Genomic DNA, 16,126 nt, shown 5'->3' on the forward strand with positions numbered 1-16,126 from the left:
AACTCTAAATTTGATGCGTCGCCGACGTCATATAGTATATCAAAAACTTTAGATTTTTTACAATGATGTTGTCCCAGGTGTTGAGATGGTCCATCCCAAGTTTGAAGTTAATCGGGTTAACCGTGTAGGAGAAGCGGGCAAAAGTATGACCCCTGTAAATGTGCAAAACTGGGCCAAAATTGGACAGTCAGATGATCATACCTCACTTTCTGTCTATTTTAGGGTACACACATCAAAGAGGTTTTTGTTCATCTGGATGTGCTACGGGTGCCACACAATTTTCGTCGCCATAGGACAATCGTAGCGGGACAGGGATCCGTTTAACCTATGTAGGTGGCGCTATGGAGCCATTTTTCTGTTATCATGTATGGCGACTTTAAAATATCAAATTTTTCGCCAGGCCTGATGTGCGTGTAAAGTTTGGTGAGTTTTCGTTCACGTTTAGCGTCTCAAAAATGTGATTGTTTGCGGAGAAGAATAATAATAAGAATAATAATAATAAGAATAATAATAAGAAGAATTCCTACAAAAACAATAGGGCCTCGCAGCGGCACCGCCGCCGCCGCTGCTCGGGCCCTAATAATAATAATAATTTTTACAACAACAATAGGGACCTCGCAGCGGTCGCTGCTCGGGCCCTAATAATAATAATAATAATAATAATAATAATAATTTTTACAAAAACAATAGGGACCTCGCAGCGGTCGCTGCTCGGGCCCTAATAATAATAATAATTTTTACAAAAACAATAGGGACCTCGCAGCGGTCGCTGCTCGGGCCCTAATAATAATAATAATAATAATAATAATAATAATAATTTTTACAAAAACAATAGGGACCTCGCAGCGGTCGCTGCTCGGGCCCTAATAATAATTCTTACAAAAACAAGAGGGACCTCGCAGCGGTCGCTGCTCGGGCCCTAATAATAATAATAATAATAATAATAATAATAATAAAAATAAGTTTTACAGAAACAATAGGGACCTCGCAGCGGTCGCTGCTCGGGCCCTAATAATAATAATAATAATAATAATAATAATTTTTACAAAAACATTAGGGACCTCGCAGCGGTCGCTGCTCGGGCCCTAATTAAAACAAACAAACAACAGAACTTCCAACAGGGAAGCTAACATGTCGCTTCTAATTGTGAGGGGTCTTGCCACAAAGTGGGGGCCCTCTGTAAGAAAAAAAAAACAAACGTCTTGTGGCGTGAACTTTAATCCACAGGTATCAGCCTTCTCATATCGTCGGTATAGTAGTTGTCTAGTAGTGGGAAGTTCCAATCGGGTGTCTCATTCATCCCCCGCTGAGGGCTCGGGCCCCATTCTGCGGTACTCACTCAGCTTCTCCCGAATTTGCTGGGTCTTGGCTGACTCCCAAGTTAGAAGTCGAGCCAGCGTCTCCTCTGAGACGCTTTCCTCTTCTGATCCGCCGGCAATTTCGGCCACCTCGAATCCTCGTCTCCGCAGGTCCTCCGCTGCGTGCCTCGTGTTGTTGTACATGACGGTGCCAGTGTCAAAAATCAAAAAAGACTTGCATCTTCGTCAGGGGGGTTTGGAGACGTATGCCCTTGTCTTTCAACGCCTTCTTTACGGAGATATATTGCTTCAGTTTGCTCTGTACTTCCGTAGCGTAATCGTGATCAAAATATACTGGTTTGTTTTGAATCTGAAGCTTCTTCCTCCATGCGTCTCGAAGAATCTGCTCTTTCACTGAGAACCGGAGGAAACGAACCACCATGGAACGAGGGGGGCTTGGGGGCCAGAGGAGTGTGCAAAGTTCAATTCCCAAGTCCGGGTCACTTTCGGCTCCCAGCTCCGACTTGAGAAAATTTTCAATGAAAGCCACAGCGGATGTACCCTCAGCGTCCTCGGGTATACCAATAGATTCGGATATTCTTGCGCCGGGAGCGCCCTTCCAAATCTGCCACTTTCTCCTTTAGAGCCCGTTGGTTAGTAAGAAGTTGGGTGAGAGTCTCTTTGACACCAATGTCCCATTTCTCCATGTCAGCTAAACTTTTCTCCACTTCTCCGACACGTTTAGCCGTCCCCTCGACTCGATTTGTCACTTCGTTTATCTTCCGGTTTACCTCTGCGGTGAGCTCCTCCATTTGTTTTTTAATATCTTCTCGAAAACATGCTCAGAAGTCAGCAAGGTCTTTTTTTAGTTCGGCTTGAAGCGAAGCCATCCCCGATGTCATAACCTCGCTCATCACTTCACAAATTGAATTCAGAGTTTTGTTCCCTTTCGGGGCTCCATCTTGATTCGCTACGCTATCACATGGCGCAGCTTCTCCTTCGGTTTCTCGCTCAACAGTGTGTCGTAGACAATAACCTTTCTTCTTGCTTTTATCCCCACTCATTATGGAAACAAAATAAATTCGTTTCGACGAGTAAGACTCTTGAATTATCAAATTTGCGGCTGATACCTGGAGCTCAGTCACTACGCGGCCATCTTGTCTACCGCGCCACCGGAAGTCCTTGTTTTATATATTTTTATCTTATTTTCACAAGTCTTGGGACTTACTGGGCGAACCTGGGACCTCGGGAATTGTATTTCGTACCATGTCATGTGGAAATGTGTTAAGACCAAAAAACAAAACAAAAATCCTCAGATGTTTGCGTAATTTAATTTTGAGAAAAGAAAGTTATACTCAGCTTTTCTTTTTTTTTTCTACCCCGGATAGTTTCAGTGAAGGCAAACCGGGTATGCCATCAAACGGAGCAATCACAAGCGATGTTCCCACCCGCCATCTATGGCGGTACAAGAATTGAAGACGTGTGTGCAGCACCCGGCCATGAGCTACGCCACACTTCTCGTTAATGACCGGCGTGGCGAACGCCGGTCATTAACGCAAGAGCAAACGCAGAAGTATTAAAGTAGGCTTTAGAAGCGGGTATACTCAATGCTTACAAAAAAAAGATGTGGGTATACTACGTATAGCCGTATATACACTGGACTACACCACTGATTTTAATGTCATTACTTGAATGGAAGTTCTGTTTTTTCTGTTGTTCTATATTATGTATATAATTGATTAATATGCTTTCCCCCCATTAGAACTGGCGACTACAAGTATAAAAGGGGAACCACAAGTGTCTTGACAAAGCTAGTGACGCCATTGACCCTGGATGTGATGGAGGAAAGTGTGCAAACCATGGATACTTCCTAGAGTTTGTCTGCTGTATTTTCTTTAAGTTGAATGACAGTGCTTCGTTAATAAATAAATAATAAATGCAGCTCTCCATGTTTTTTTCTTTTTCTGTTATAACAAACTGTTTTGTAGTCATCTTATCAAGCTTGTACTATGAAACTATTGCAAGGCACCACCAAGTAATGGGGTTCATTCACCAATCTTCAAACCTGGATTGATCCAAATTAATGGTTCATTACTTTTTACAATAAATGTTTATTTACAGAAACGTGTAGTGTTTTTTCCCCCACTGATTAAATGGAAATGTTACTGTGGGTCTTCAAGCGTGGAGGAGGGACCAACCCTTAAATATAACAAATACGTTGAGGGGGAGGGGGGTGAATATTGACTGCTTACATACATGACCTATTCAGGTGCCCACGCTGCTTTTCTCACCAGTAATCTTTCATATGCGCTAGTTACGTCAAGTTTTTAGGGCAAGTGTAGGTCAACTCATTTTGACCTATTGGTGTCCCAGAATTTAGGCCTGCCCGAAAAAATTGCTGTATATTTTTAACAAACTTGTTTGCCTTGAGTAAAAGACAAAATGGAAGAAATGAGAAGGTTGAGAAACAATTGAGTTTGAAGGTGTTTTTTGATCATATTTTATAAAGGCAGTATCACACAAAAACATTACTCAAAAAGGCCACCCCCATCCCCACCCAAAAAGTTCAATTTCTCCGGAACACTTCTTCCGATTTCCAAAATTTTTGCTGCGTTGTACTCTGGTTGAAGTGGCCTTTCGAGCCAGACTTTGCAGTTTGACATTTCATTTTTTTAGAAATCCTATAAAGTTGCTGCTTCAAAGGTGCATTGTAGTGCTTAATATGTAAATGTTTCTCCATCATGCATACTCATGAAAGTGAGTACAAAGATCCCCGACCTTTTTAACTGAGGCTGCACCTATCAGCGTGTATATCTTCCCTTCAGTGTGGAGTATTTGTGGCACTCCACACTGAACACTGAACACTCCACAGTTTCTTGGGAGTTGACACAGAGGGTATGCTTTAGGTTGGAGATGGCATTCGCGAGCAAAAAAGTGACAAATTCCACATCCATCCATCCATCCATTTTCTTGACCGCTTATTCCTCACAAGGGTCGTGGGGGGTGCTGGCGCCTATCAGCTGGCTCTGGGCAGTAGGCGGGGGACACCCTGGACTGGTTGCCAGCCAATCGCAGGGCACACAGAGACGAACAACCATCCACACTCACAAGCACACCTAGGGACAATTCGGAGCGCCCAATCAACCTGCCATGCATGTCTTTGGAATGTGGGAGGAGACCGGAGTACCCGGAGAAGACCCACACGGGCACGGGGAGAACATGCAAACTCCACCCAGGAAGGCCAGAGCCTGGACTCGAACCGGAGTCCTCAGAACTGGTAGGCGGACGTGCTAACCACCACAAGTTCCACAATGTACCTATAACTGTACTAACAATTTACAACAGATTTCAGTTGCCTAATTAGCTAATTAAGAATGTCAAATGTAGTTGCCACTTTAATGTAGGAACTGATTAGGTCATTCAACTGTCATGGAATTCAAGACCAGACATCTTTATTTCGCAATCAATGCATTGCATTGCAACGGGGTACCGCACGATATACATCAGCACACTTTAGGGGTGTCCCGATCCGATACTGATGTCGGATCTGTGTCCGATATCAGCCAAAAAAACAGTATCGGATTTTTTCTGTCCATGTCCAAAAATATCCGATATTTGCACACATATATAAACAGTCCATTCCTGCTTCCGCTCCTGATTTTCTATCCGGCAGCGTCTGCACCGAGCATGCAGCATTCACGTGATCAAACAAACAAGCATGCATGTGAATTAGCTTTTAGCAAACTGAAGAAGGGAGAATGTCGACAGTGTGGGAGTATTTTTCATTGAAAAAAGAAAAAGACAGTGGACAGCAACATTTGTCAAAAGCCGAAGTTCCCCGTGGTGGAAAATAAAGGGAGAAGTTTAATCTAACCAACCTCATCAAGCATTTGAAAAAGTATCACAAACGAGAGCATGAGGATTTTGAGAAGAGAACCGAGGCGAATAATCAGACAGTCAACGCTGTCGGAATAATTTTCACACCGTAAGAAACTCCCACGGGACGGCAAAAAGGCTTCACGTAAGTATCACTGAAAAGATCGCTTAATTTATTGTGCTTGATGGCCAGCCTGTCAATCGTTAGTACTGTCGGCTTTAAATGTAATTGAGCACCTCAAGCCTCGCTACGTTATTTCGAGCCGCCACTATTTCGTAGATAAAACTATACCGCGGATGCATGGTGACGTTCAAAGGTGTATAGCGGATTATGTGGCAAATGCTAACGCTGTTAGCTTCACCACGGACATCTGGAGCTCAGAGCAACTTCATTTATCATAGAGGAGCATAGTATAGAAGCAAGCTGACGGGGCGGCATGCTGAAATGCTCATCTTCTTTTTTGTTTTTTGTCTTTGTTTTTTTGTGTGTGTATGTGCGTGCGTTTGCGTGCGTGTGTGCGCGTGCAAATACGTATAAATTTATACTCATTAATTCACCTAAAACCTTTTAAAAATCCCATTACCCTTCACCTTAACCAGGTACTTCAAAGTCTCGCCAGAGTCGTGAGGTTCAAATGGTCAGGAGACCAGAGAAAAGGTCAGAAAAGATAAAGAGAAAAGAAAGATAAATCAAAGTGAAATCCAGCACCGACCAAACACTTCCTGCCTTCCCCATAGTTACAAAGTCAAAGTCTTACGCCAACCCCAGAAGCCTCTAAATTCCAACAAATTAACGAGATCTCAAGAGACCAGAGGAAAAACTAAAGAGAGGAAGGAGGGAAGGATCGATGAGGCAGAGTGAGATCCATAGAAACCAGTACATCCAATCCATAAAAGTGAAATCCAGCACCTACAAAACCCCTCCTGCGTGGTTACAAAATCAGAGTCTTATGCCAACCCCAGAAACCTCAAACTTCCAATAAATTGAGGAGATCTCAATTGACCAGAGGAAAAACTAAAGAGAGGAAGGATAGATAAAGCAAAGTGAGATCCACAGACACCAGCAAATGCTCATCTTCTTAAAAAAGAATCTCCACATTATGCTTGTTCTGCAGAAAGGGGAGATGGAGGAATAGTGAAATTAACCAACTGTTTTTCTACTTTTATTATACAGTGATACCTCGGCTGACGAACGCTTTAGCTCACGAACTTTTCGCCTCACGAACATTAAATTCGCGAGAATTTAGTCTCTGCTGACGAACTACTTTTCGGCGGACGAACCAAACCATGCGGTCGAACAGCACCACGGTGGCGGCCACGAGAAGCTGACGCACGCTCACGGCGTCCCAGTTCGTCACCCCCTTTCTTTTAGTGCGGACGCGGTTTGTGTTTGATAGACATTTTGAGTGTACTTTTGCTATTATGGGACCGAATAAGACCCCTCCACAGGCTAGTGTTAAGCCTAATGCTTACCAGCGAGGGACGGCGATTCGGCGGCGCGTTTGCATTGTAGTCAATGGAGTTCGCGCCACTAAAAAAAAGCGAAAGTGCCATCACGTACCTCAAAAAAGGAGAAAATCGTGCCACGGCTGTTTAGTCCCAAGAAAGAGGTGAAAGTAGTTGGCGGTGCGCACTTTTTGTTGACTCGCTAAAGTCCTTCCTTGTTCACCAACGGACACACCTCCTCCGCTCCGGTGAGCACGAAAGTGCGAATGAGCCGCAACCGTTCCATAAACACTCAACGCGGTGAAACGCTCGCAAATGAAGTAAGTCTACCATTGCTACTATCCTTAAGAACTACCATCACAAATTAAAATAAAACGACTTTATTATACAGTACAATTTATTTCTTTAATTACAATACAATAGCACATTTATTATACATAAAATAAGGTATATTTTTGTGTAGTTTTAAGGCTTATTTAGTAGAAAATTATGTTTTATAGGAACCTGGGAACAGATTATTCTCATTTTAATGGTTTCTTATGGGAAATAAATGTTCGGAAGAAGAACTTTTCGGCTTACACACACTCTCTGGGAACCAATTAAGTTCGTGAGCCGAGGTATCACTGTAGTCACATTTTCATTTTTATTTATTTTAAATTGGAGCTTGGGACACGTTGAGCAGTGAGAGAGTGGCCAATATTGTGTTGGTTATATATATTTTTTGTCCCGCCCGCTGGTCCCACCATAGTGACCATACACTGAGTGTGTGTAACGATATATATATATATATATATATATATATATAACTTCAAAGAGTATAATTTGTTTTTGTTTATTATATTCGTGTTATTTCTCAGGGTCCTTTATTTTGTATTTATTTTATTAAAATGCACGACATACTCATAGTTGCAGTTAGGTAACCCAAATTTAGGAATAAAAGGCTCATATTTTCTCATACTTAAGGTGCTGATTATTCCTTATTTGACACGACGAGGAGAGGTAGGACTCAGACGCAGGATAAAGGTAGGCCACAAAGGCAGCAGGTTTATTTCCGGCCAACAGCTGTCTACTCTCAACTTGAGAGTAGAAAGGGGAATCAAAAAGTGGATAACTAAAAACGCTCCACTGGGGAGGAAAAAACAGGCAAAAGGTACAGGGGACAACAAAAGGCGCTCCGCTAGGGAGGAAACAAGGCTCAAGGCACAAGGGGTAACTAAGGGCGCTCCGCTGTGGAGAATAAGGCACAAAAATAAGGCAAAACAACAAGGCAACAGGAACAAGGACTCGAGGACTGTGGGACGCTTCCATGCACTGACTGTGACACTTCGGCACTGAGGGGAAAGTGCAGGTGGCTTTTATTGTCTTGGTTGATTGGTGGCAGGTGGACATGATCATGGGCGGGGACCGGTAATTAGTGAACAGCAGGAAGGGCAAGTGACCTGGGGTGAGAGGAGACTCAAAATATCAAAATAAAACAGGAAACATGACTATGAAAATAAAAGCATGCCCATATGAAAAAAGCCTATATGATATATATATGGCAAGCATTATACATTCCTTTCATAAATTGAGTAGAATTTCTTTATAAGGACTGTGTATGTCTTACATAATATCTGTGCAATTATGGCCCCTTTCATACCAAAAACAACCCATAAATCATATAGGGGATTTTCAAACTCTTATATGAATATTACAAGTTCTACATATGTTTTATATATGCAATTTAAAATGTTTGATATATAATACAAATAACTATTTAAAACAATTTATATATGAACTTTATAAGAACATATTAAAGTTTTCATAAAAAATCACTTACATTTAATATCTAAATCTAGTAAATTAGTTGTAAGTATTTTAGGCAATTTAAATATGATTTTAATAAGTTAGTAATGTTAAATGCTTACAAATTCCATATTAGGATTTAATACTATTACTATATTTATATGATAGATTAATGTATTTATCCTTATATGTATATCATGTGCATTGTACAAAGGACATATGCAATTTGAATACAGTCCACAATTGTGTCAAAATTTTTATTCCAGACACACACACACACACATTATTTACACCCACACGCCTACACGCACACACACACCCACACACGCTTTAATTTGCACAACATCAAACGACGTGGGTAAACTAGTCCTTCCATCTGACTGTCAAAGATGACATATTCCCAAAACACTGACATTCTCATCTAAGCCCCCCATCCCCCCACCCCAAAAAAACAAATAAACAAAACCTTATGCATAACTTCAAGCAATTAGTTGTTTTTTCTTACATACACTATTTAGAATGCCACAAACCCTGATTGGCCCAGACCCCCAGGCAAATTAAACGTGGCTCAGGCATCAAAACTTCACTACACCTGAGCTAACATGGCCAAAGCACAGCACCTGACAATTTACTCTTGACTGTTGTCAAACAGCATGATGGTTTCAGGGTCCAGATTTTTAGGTTTATTCTTTGCCCTGATTTCGGAGAGCTTTGAGTTGATCACAGTACCAATATGTGATGGGATGACATGAGGCCATTTTTGTAATGTTGCTCCTGTAAGACAAACAACATAAATAGCTATTATTAACTGACCAGCATACACAATTTCCATCTGCAGAAATAAAACCGCTTAAAGGATATCTCTGGTGGCCCATTTCAAGGTATTGATGGGACGGAGCAATATTGTCAAGTTTGATAAATATCTGGTGTTTCTATTTTTGTGTCTCGTTTTGTATGTGCCAAAATAATTCCCCTGGTTAATTTTAGCGCACGGCGCACACCCATTAGTTACTATTAAATACTATTGAGTGATGCAACAGATAAGTAGGGCAGTAGGTGGGGTACACCCTGAACTGGTTGCCAGCCAATCACAGGACACGCAGAGAGGAACAACCGTCCACACTCGCAAGCATACCTAGGGACAATTCGGAGCACCCAATTAACCTGCCATGCATGTCTTTGGAATGTGGGGGGAGACCAGAGTACCCGGAGTAGACCCACGCAGGCACGGGAAGAACATGCAAACTCCATCCAGGAAGGCCGGAGCCTGGACTCGAACCGGAGTCCTCAGTACTGGGAGGCGGACGTGCTAACCACTCAGCCTGATATTTACTGATTTATTCTTATTTTAATGGAAAGGATGCAACCTGACCCGCTCACAGACAAGCTCCTGCCTTTAATTGCCTTGATTCAGAATGGTAAAAAAAAAAAAATGCCACATTGAATAGGTGGACATGGCTGAGCTAAGACGGCTTTCAACGTGGTGACGTCACGGCTTCGCTTCTTGCAAGCGAGTATGGCTGTAACCAGCAGTTGTCATGGTGTCTTGATAAATACGTTCTGCAAGCCATTATAAACTTTCTTTAATACAACAGTGAATAAATGTGTTGCAGTTTTACTTGATAAACTATATACAGTATATTTCTCCTTTTGACCACCACAGGTACATTTTAAACACTAACAGTATGTCAGAAACTGTTAAGAAACTTACTATATATTGCATCCACTTTGTTTTTTTCAAGAGCCTGACGGCGTGTTCCTGAGGAATCCCTAGATGTTCCTCGTAGGTTGCTGACAAGTAGCACATCCATGGGAAAGACAGCTGTCAGAAGCGTTCTTATAAAACAGGAGGCAGAATTGGCATTTTGAGCCACAGCCCAAGCCAGCTTGTTGATGTGGACGATTGACCCAGGAACAATTTCTACCTATTAAAAAAAAAAAAAAAATCTAAAAATGTTTTCTCAGAAATATGTAACAAAAATAAATAAATAAATAAATACTCAACCCAACTTTTTTTTATAGCGCACTTTAAAACAACCATTGCTGTATAGAAAGTGCGATACATGGAGTAAAATCAGTCATACAAGAAAACAGACAAACAAAAGGAAGAAAACAGTTAAAACAAATTAATAACACAAATACAGCAATCAATAAAACACCACAACAATGTCACGTCTCATGCTGACTAAAAAGCCATAGATTTAAAATTTGTTTCAAGACAAGTTTTAAAAATGGATAGAGAGGGGGGTTGCAACAGACAAGGCGCAATCCCCGCTTAGCCTTCACTTAGTCCTCGGTATATGTTGTCAAGTCATTAGCAATGCCATCTTGTTTTACCACCAAAAGGCAGAGTAAACCTTTTGGTTGTAAATCAAGATTAAGACTTGAGAGATCAGAGGTGAAACATTTTGATAAATAATCATTTTAAAAGAACAGGCCAGAACAGAAGGCAATTTAAAACAAAAAACAAAACTGCTGAGTAACTAAGAGCTTGCAAAGCAAGAGAGAGAAAAGTGTTTATACAGTAGTATATAAAACTACCTGATCTTCTATGGAAGATTTGGGATGGTCATGAACACCAGATGCAGAGGTTTGTTGAACACTAGGAGATGAAATTTGCCCTGCTTGGAAGTCAGAGCTGAAGGAAGTTGTGGAACCACGGGACTTGAGGGCAGTCTTGAGCTCACCAATCATATCTGGTATCTCTGTAAACACAATTACATTTTGAACTCAATACCTGATTACCTGCACAAACCACTGTGCAATGGTGTGGGCATGACAATCTGTCAGTCATCATGATGTCATTATTTCAGGTCAGACCAGTCAATCCGAGTTGTTGGAAACAGGAGGAGATCGTACTTACTGGTAATACATCACATGGCGCAGTACAATCTAGGTGTTTGATTGTATGGCGCCTGCATGTGATTTTACCGAATAAGTATGTTGTCAACGCACATTGGCTGTCACCAGAGAGGGATGCACTGGGCCCATATGTAATGTCGACAGCATTAATAGACACCATTAATACAGTATATTAGCAAAAAAAAAAAGTTTATTTGGTGTTGAGTTGCTCTTGAAATAATGATGGCAATACTGACTGACAAATTGGCATGTCCACCACTGCCCACCATATGCCCCTATGTGGGCAAAATAAGTTTTCAGGAGCATCAAAGTTGGTCGTTCGTCCTGGACATTTACTGGGCTTTGCACACCACTGCACCCACCACTGCCCAGCATCATCTCTACAACTGGCTGACAGCCCCCTAAAGCAGAGAAAAAAAAAAATGCTTTTTTAAAAAAAAAAATTTATTTTATTTTTTTTAAAGACACGTGTACACCAGCAAAGGTGTTTGGTATGGAGCACCTTACATTCCCATGCTCATTTAACTGTTGTTGTATCTAGAATTGAGTGTGCAAAGGTGTTTTCGCCAAGCACCTTTTGTACATGAGGCCTCTGGTTAGTCAGCAATTTCCTCACTGCATTAAATACTGACAAAATACAGTACTTTGGAAATGTCTGGTTTGAATGTGCCTTTAATTTTCTCTGAATAAGCAACAAATATGTCAGAGAAATTAAAATTTGAGGCCTTGGTATGAGATTATTCTGGGATTTTAGCGGAGGAAATCCATTTCCATCCATTTTTTGACCGCTTATTCCTCACTAGGGTCGCGGGGGGTGCTGGCGCCTATCTCAGCTGGCTCTGGGCAGCAGGCAGGGGACAGTCTGGACTGGTTGCCAGCCAATCGCAGGGCACACAGAGAAAAACAACCATCCGCACTCACAAGCACACCTAGGGACAATTCAGAGCACCCAATTAACCTGCCATGCATGTCTTTGGAATGTGGGAGAAGACCCACGCAGGCACGGGGAGAACATGCAAACTCCAACCAGGAAGGCTGGAGCCTGGACTCGAACCAAAGTCCCCGGAACTGGGAGGCGGACGTGCTAACCACTCATTCACAGTGCCACCTAGCGGAGGAAATCAAATACAAGAAACCAGATGCAATACAAGAAAAGTGCCTGGCTAAACCAAACCAAAAAGTACTGTTGTGTGTTGGTTGATTCACAACCATACTCACCTCTAACCAACATGTTTTTCAGTTTTTCATTCTCACTTCGCAATCTTGTATTTTCTTCCTCTAGTTCATTCAGCTTCTGAGTTTGTTGTTGGTTGAAAATTGGTTGATATTTATCGATAAGCTTTTTGGCAACATTCTTTTGTGGTTTTGTTATCGATTGTTTTTTACTTTGAGTCTGTAAAATAAATTAAAACAGTTACTTTCACTGAAAGTACAACACACTTATTCCTGGAATAATGCAAAACCCACTTTCAACGGAGGATTGGCCAATAGTTACTGATTAAAAATAAAAAAACAAATAAATAAATATCTGCATTTGCATCATCAGGCAAAACGCATGCCAACATGCTCCAATATATGAACACGTGTAATGTGTCAATTCAATTGATTGTTTGTTTATTACTTTGATTTGCAGCAACTTCTGTAATTTCTTTATAACTATTTCTTTCTGTCTTTTCGAAGAAGAGTCAGTTTCCCTAGATTCTCACTCATCTGAAATGTATTTCTCCGCTCTAAGATGAATAAAGTACCAATCTATCAAGTGTAGTTTAACCTTCTTAGACAGTATTACATAATATATATATATATATATATATATATATATATATATATATATATATATATATATATATATATATATATATATACATATATATGTTTAAGATTTTACTTACTTGTGGTGATTCACCTAGATCAGTTTCAGAATCAGAGTCTGTATATCGACATGGCGGAATTGAGGGTCTTTTTTTGGGCAGGTGCTCATCCTTGTTGACAGACAAATATTGTTTAATTTTGCCATTTGTTTGGAAACGATTACCTGAAATGAAAAATAGACAAAACAAATTACATTTCCCTTATGTAAATGTATGTAATGATATGGAAACTGACATTGGGTTAAAAAAAAAAAAATAAATCACTTACTGCTGACGAACTTGACAGATGCTCTGTAAACTGGCCAACCATGTTTGGGTTTTTTACCTTTCTGCCACTCCACAATGGCCAAGTAGTCAGATACAGGATATCCATTGTCATCAAACTTGGAATCATCATAAGACTTTATAGCATCTGTCTTCACTTCACTATACTTCCCAGCATCCTCTCCATTACACCACACTACCACTGCGAATCTTCTTGTCATACTACAATTACAACAAATTGTGAGAGTTTAAACAACATAAACTTGGCTATAGCATTAACAAATCTGAATAGACAAGTTTATACATGTTTTGTCTTTTGACATTTTTTTTCCTGTTTTATGTCAAATTTTGTATTACTGTTAAATATTGTCTGCAACTAAATTAAAACTACTAATACAAACGTTAAAATATTAAAAATGTTGGCGAATGACTTACTGAGGAGAAATTCGATACTTTAGCTAGCACAACACTAGCAAACGTTCATCCTTGGTGGAATACAGGCTGTAACGTAACTTACTCAAATATAACTTAAAACTCAAAGGAGCAAGTTGAAAATGTTTCTACCTTGTTGGCAATAAGTCAGAAGGGACTTTGGTGTCCATGTTTTCGCTGCCTCGCTGGTCAACAACTTTTTTCAGACGAAAAAGCCACAGAAAGCAGCAAGTAACGCCATCTCTCTTCTGGTCTATCCCGCTTGGATTGACTTCTGGCTTGTCATTGGCTAACTACGTAGCAGTTCAAATCGATGTCAACCAATCACGCTCCACCTAGCTTAATCGTCTCCGAGGTCGTGTTATCTGTCTGTGTTCTTTTCTTTCACCTCCAAGCAAGCACAAAAGAAGTCTAAAAATGCCAAAACGAAAAATATACTGTCTTCATGATACTGCGGGAAGAGAGAGAAAGATTCCTCGTCGTACCCTGAGTCGATGGAAAAAAAGGTACATTATGTGTGCGTAGCATGAGTTCATGAAAGCTAAGCTATTTTATGCTAACTGCAGCCTGTACACGATGCTAGTGTGCTATGCTATCGGTGTGTACAGGAAGTTAACACTATATAAAGTCTAGGCTACACAGGCTGTATGCACAAATCTATATTGTCCAATATTTTAACATCTGTATCATTAAAACTGTTTTAGGAAAATAAAAGACGTTCAATTTAATGAGCATTCTTCACAAAGAACCGACAGTGTAAGTAGAATACACTTAAAAATTAATATAATTTTTTTCCCCCAATATATCATGGTTTTCTTTTTTCCTTTTTCCACCATTTTAGTATCATTTTTCACATTCATCAGGGGAGACAAAGCCATCCACACCCACCAATGAGCAGGTGTGTCTGTCAATAATCATAATAAAAATTGTTTATCTTTATCTTTTACTTTACATTTTATTTTTTAGGATTCGAACCTTTTGACATGTCCTCCAGAGCCAGAAGAGAATTTATCAGAAATACAGGTATATATATATATATATATATATATATATATATATATATATATATATATATATATATAGTTTTTTTTTTTTTTTTTTTTTTTTTTTTTAAACAAATTTCACAATAGAAAAATGTATTGCTTTCATTTTTAGGATGTCAACCTTTTGTCTTGTACTCCAGAGCCAAAGGAACGATTTTCATCAACAGTGCAGGTATAGAAAATTTGTATTATTGTTTAGATCTATTTCTCATTAACTTTACAATGGAGTAGTGATATTTAATTGTTTTTAGGAATTCTGCCTTTTGCCACACCATCCACACCCTAATGAGGTGCCCTCATCTGAGGTACTGGTATTAAAATTGTTCAGATAATGTATACATTTTTTAAACTGCATCTGGGAATGGGATAATACCATATGTTTTATTTATTTAAAGGATATAACCCTTGCACATGTTCCAGAGACACAAGGACTATCTATCTATCTATCTATCTATATCTATCTATCTATATATCTATATATATATCTATATATCTATCTATCTATCTGTTACTCTTATTGGTATTTACTCTTCCAACTGCCTAAGTAATAATTTAGTCCTACTTGAAACCAGGCAGTGGTGTTTTAGAACAAATCCAGGCAAAGTTTAGAATCCACTATGTTCCTAATTTAATTATGATTTTAATCATAGTACAACAAAAAAATATTTATTGTCAAAGTTTCAGAAACATCAGTTTACCATGTTGCATGTGAAATGTCTCTAACATGACAGCAAACACATTAATTGAAAGTTATACTTTTTAAATCCCTTTTTTTTCTCATTTACAGAATGATACTATAACACCAGTAACGGAGTCCACAGAAGGGTGGCCAACTTATGAAGAGGTACCATAAGAAATTTAGCAGTAATGCATGGGATATTTAATAGCATTGTTTATGAATATGTGTGTGACTTTGAAAATTTAGATAGTCCCATTTCCAATACATAATAATTTTTAAATGAAAATAACTTTTTTTTTTTTTTTTTTTTTTTTTTTTTAACAGAATGCACCAAGATCCACACCAGATGCATCTTGGCTGAGCATACTTGCCTTCTCTCTGAAACACAATGTAACTGGGGCATTGATGGAGGATTTGCTGAAACTGTTAAGGTTATGCAGCCCTGATTGTGCCCCCATTCCACGTAGCAAGTACATGCTGGAGAAAGCTTTTCAAGACTTTGTGGTAAAGTCAGAATATCATCACTACTGTGGAGTGTGTAGCTCTTATATTGGCATCGCTGCAACTAAG

General features: G+C 39.7%; 2 protein-coding genes across 3 annotated transcripts in view; one reads left to right on the forward strand and one right to left on the reverse strand.

The window, feature by feature from the left end:
* psmb7 (proteasome 20S subunit beta 7) overlaps positions 1-3,239 on the forward strand; it is a 94,636-nt gene extending 91,397 nt beyond the window's left edge. Inside the window, exon 8 of the mRNA XM_077497431.1 lies at positions 3,061-3,239. Within this exon, the coding sequence (XP_077353557.1) occupies positions 3,061-3,172 (112 nt within the window). The 3' untranslated portion in view covers positions 3,173-3,239. The remainder of the gene's footprint in view (positions 1-3,060) is intronic.
* Positions 3,240-8,486: 5,247 nt separating this feature from the next.
* Positions 8,487-14,639, reverse strand: LOC144002502 (uncharacterized). Of its 2 annotated transcripts, XM_077497804.1 has the most exons (7): positions 13,967-14,639; positions 13,407-13,624; positions 13,160-13,302; positions 12,486-12,660; positions 10,947-11,110; positions 10,117-10,330; positions 8,487-9,179 (listed from the first exon to the last, which is right to left on the reverse strand). In XM_077497804.1, exons 1-7 carry the CDS (start codon positions 14,002-14,004, stop codon positions 9,034-9,036), a joined length of 1,098 nt encoding a protein of 365 aa, XP_077353930.1. In that variant the 5' UTR covers positions 14,005-14,639; the 3' UTR covers positions 8,487-9,033. The 2 variants fall into 2 exon arrangements, 1 of the variants encoding a protein (XP_077353930.1); XR_013278755.1 differs by lacking the exon at positions 12,486-12,660 and having other exon boundaries at positions 13,407-14,639.
* Positions 14,640-16,126: the final 1,487 nt, after the last annotated feature.

The sequence above is a fragment of the Festucalex cinctus genome, chromosome 15 (genome assembly GCF_051991245.1).
Source record: "Festucalex cinctus isolate MCC-2025b chromosome 15, RoL_Fcin_1.0, whole genome shotgun sequence".
NCBI classification, from domain to species: Eukaryota; Metazoa; Chordata; class Actinopteri; order Syngnathiformes; family Syngnathidae; genus Festucalex; species Festucalex cinctus.

Excerpts from the sequence above, each read along its gene's own strand:
- LOC144002502 (XM_077497804.1), bottom strand. The coding sequence starts at position 14,004 with ATGGACACCAAAGTCCCTTCTGACTTATTGCCAACAAG. Across the intron at positions 12,661-13,159 it reads ATCTAGGTGAATCACCACAA|ACTCAAAGTAAAAAACAATC; the intron begins GTAAGTAAAATC and ends TTTATTTTACAG. Across the intron at positions 9,180-10,116 it reads CAAAGTGGATGCAATATATA|GAGCAACATTACAAAAATGG; the intron begins GTAAGTTTCTTA and ends TTTGTCTTACAG.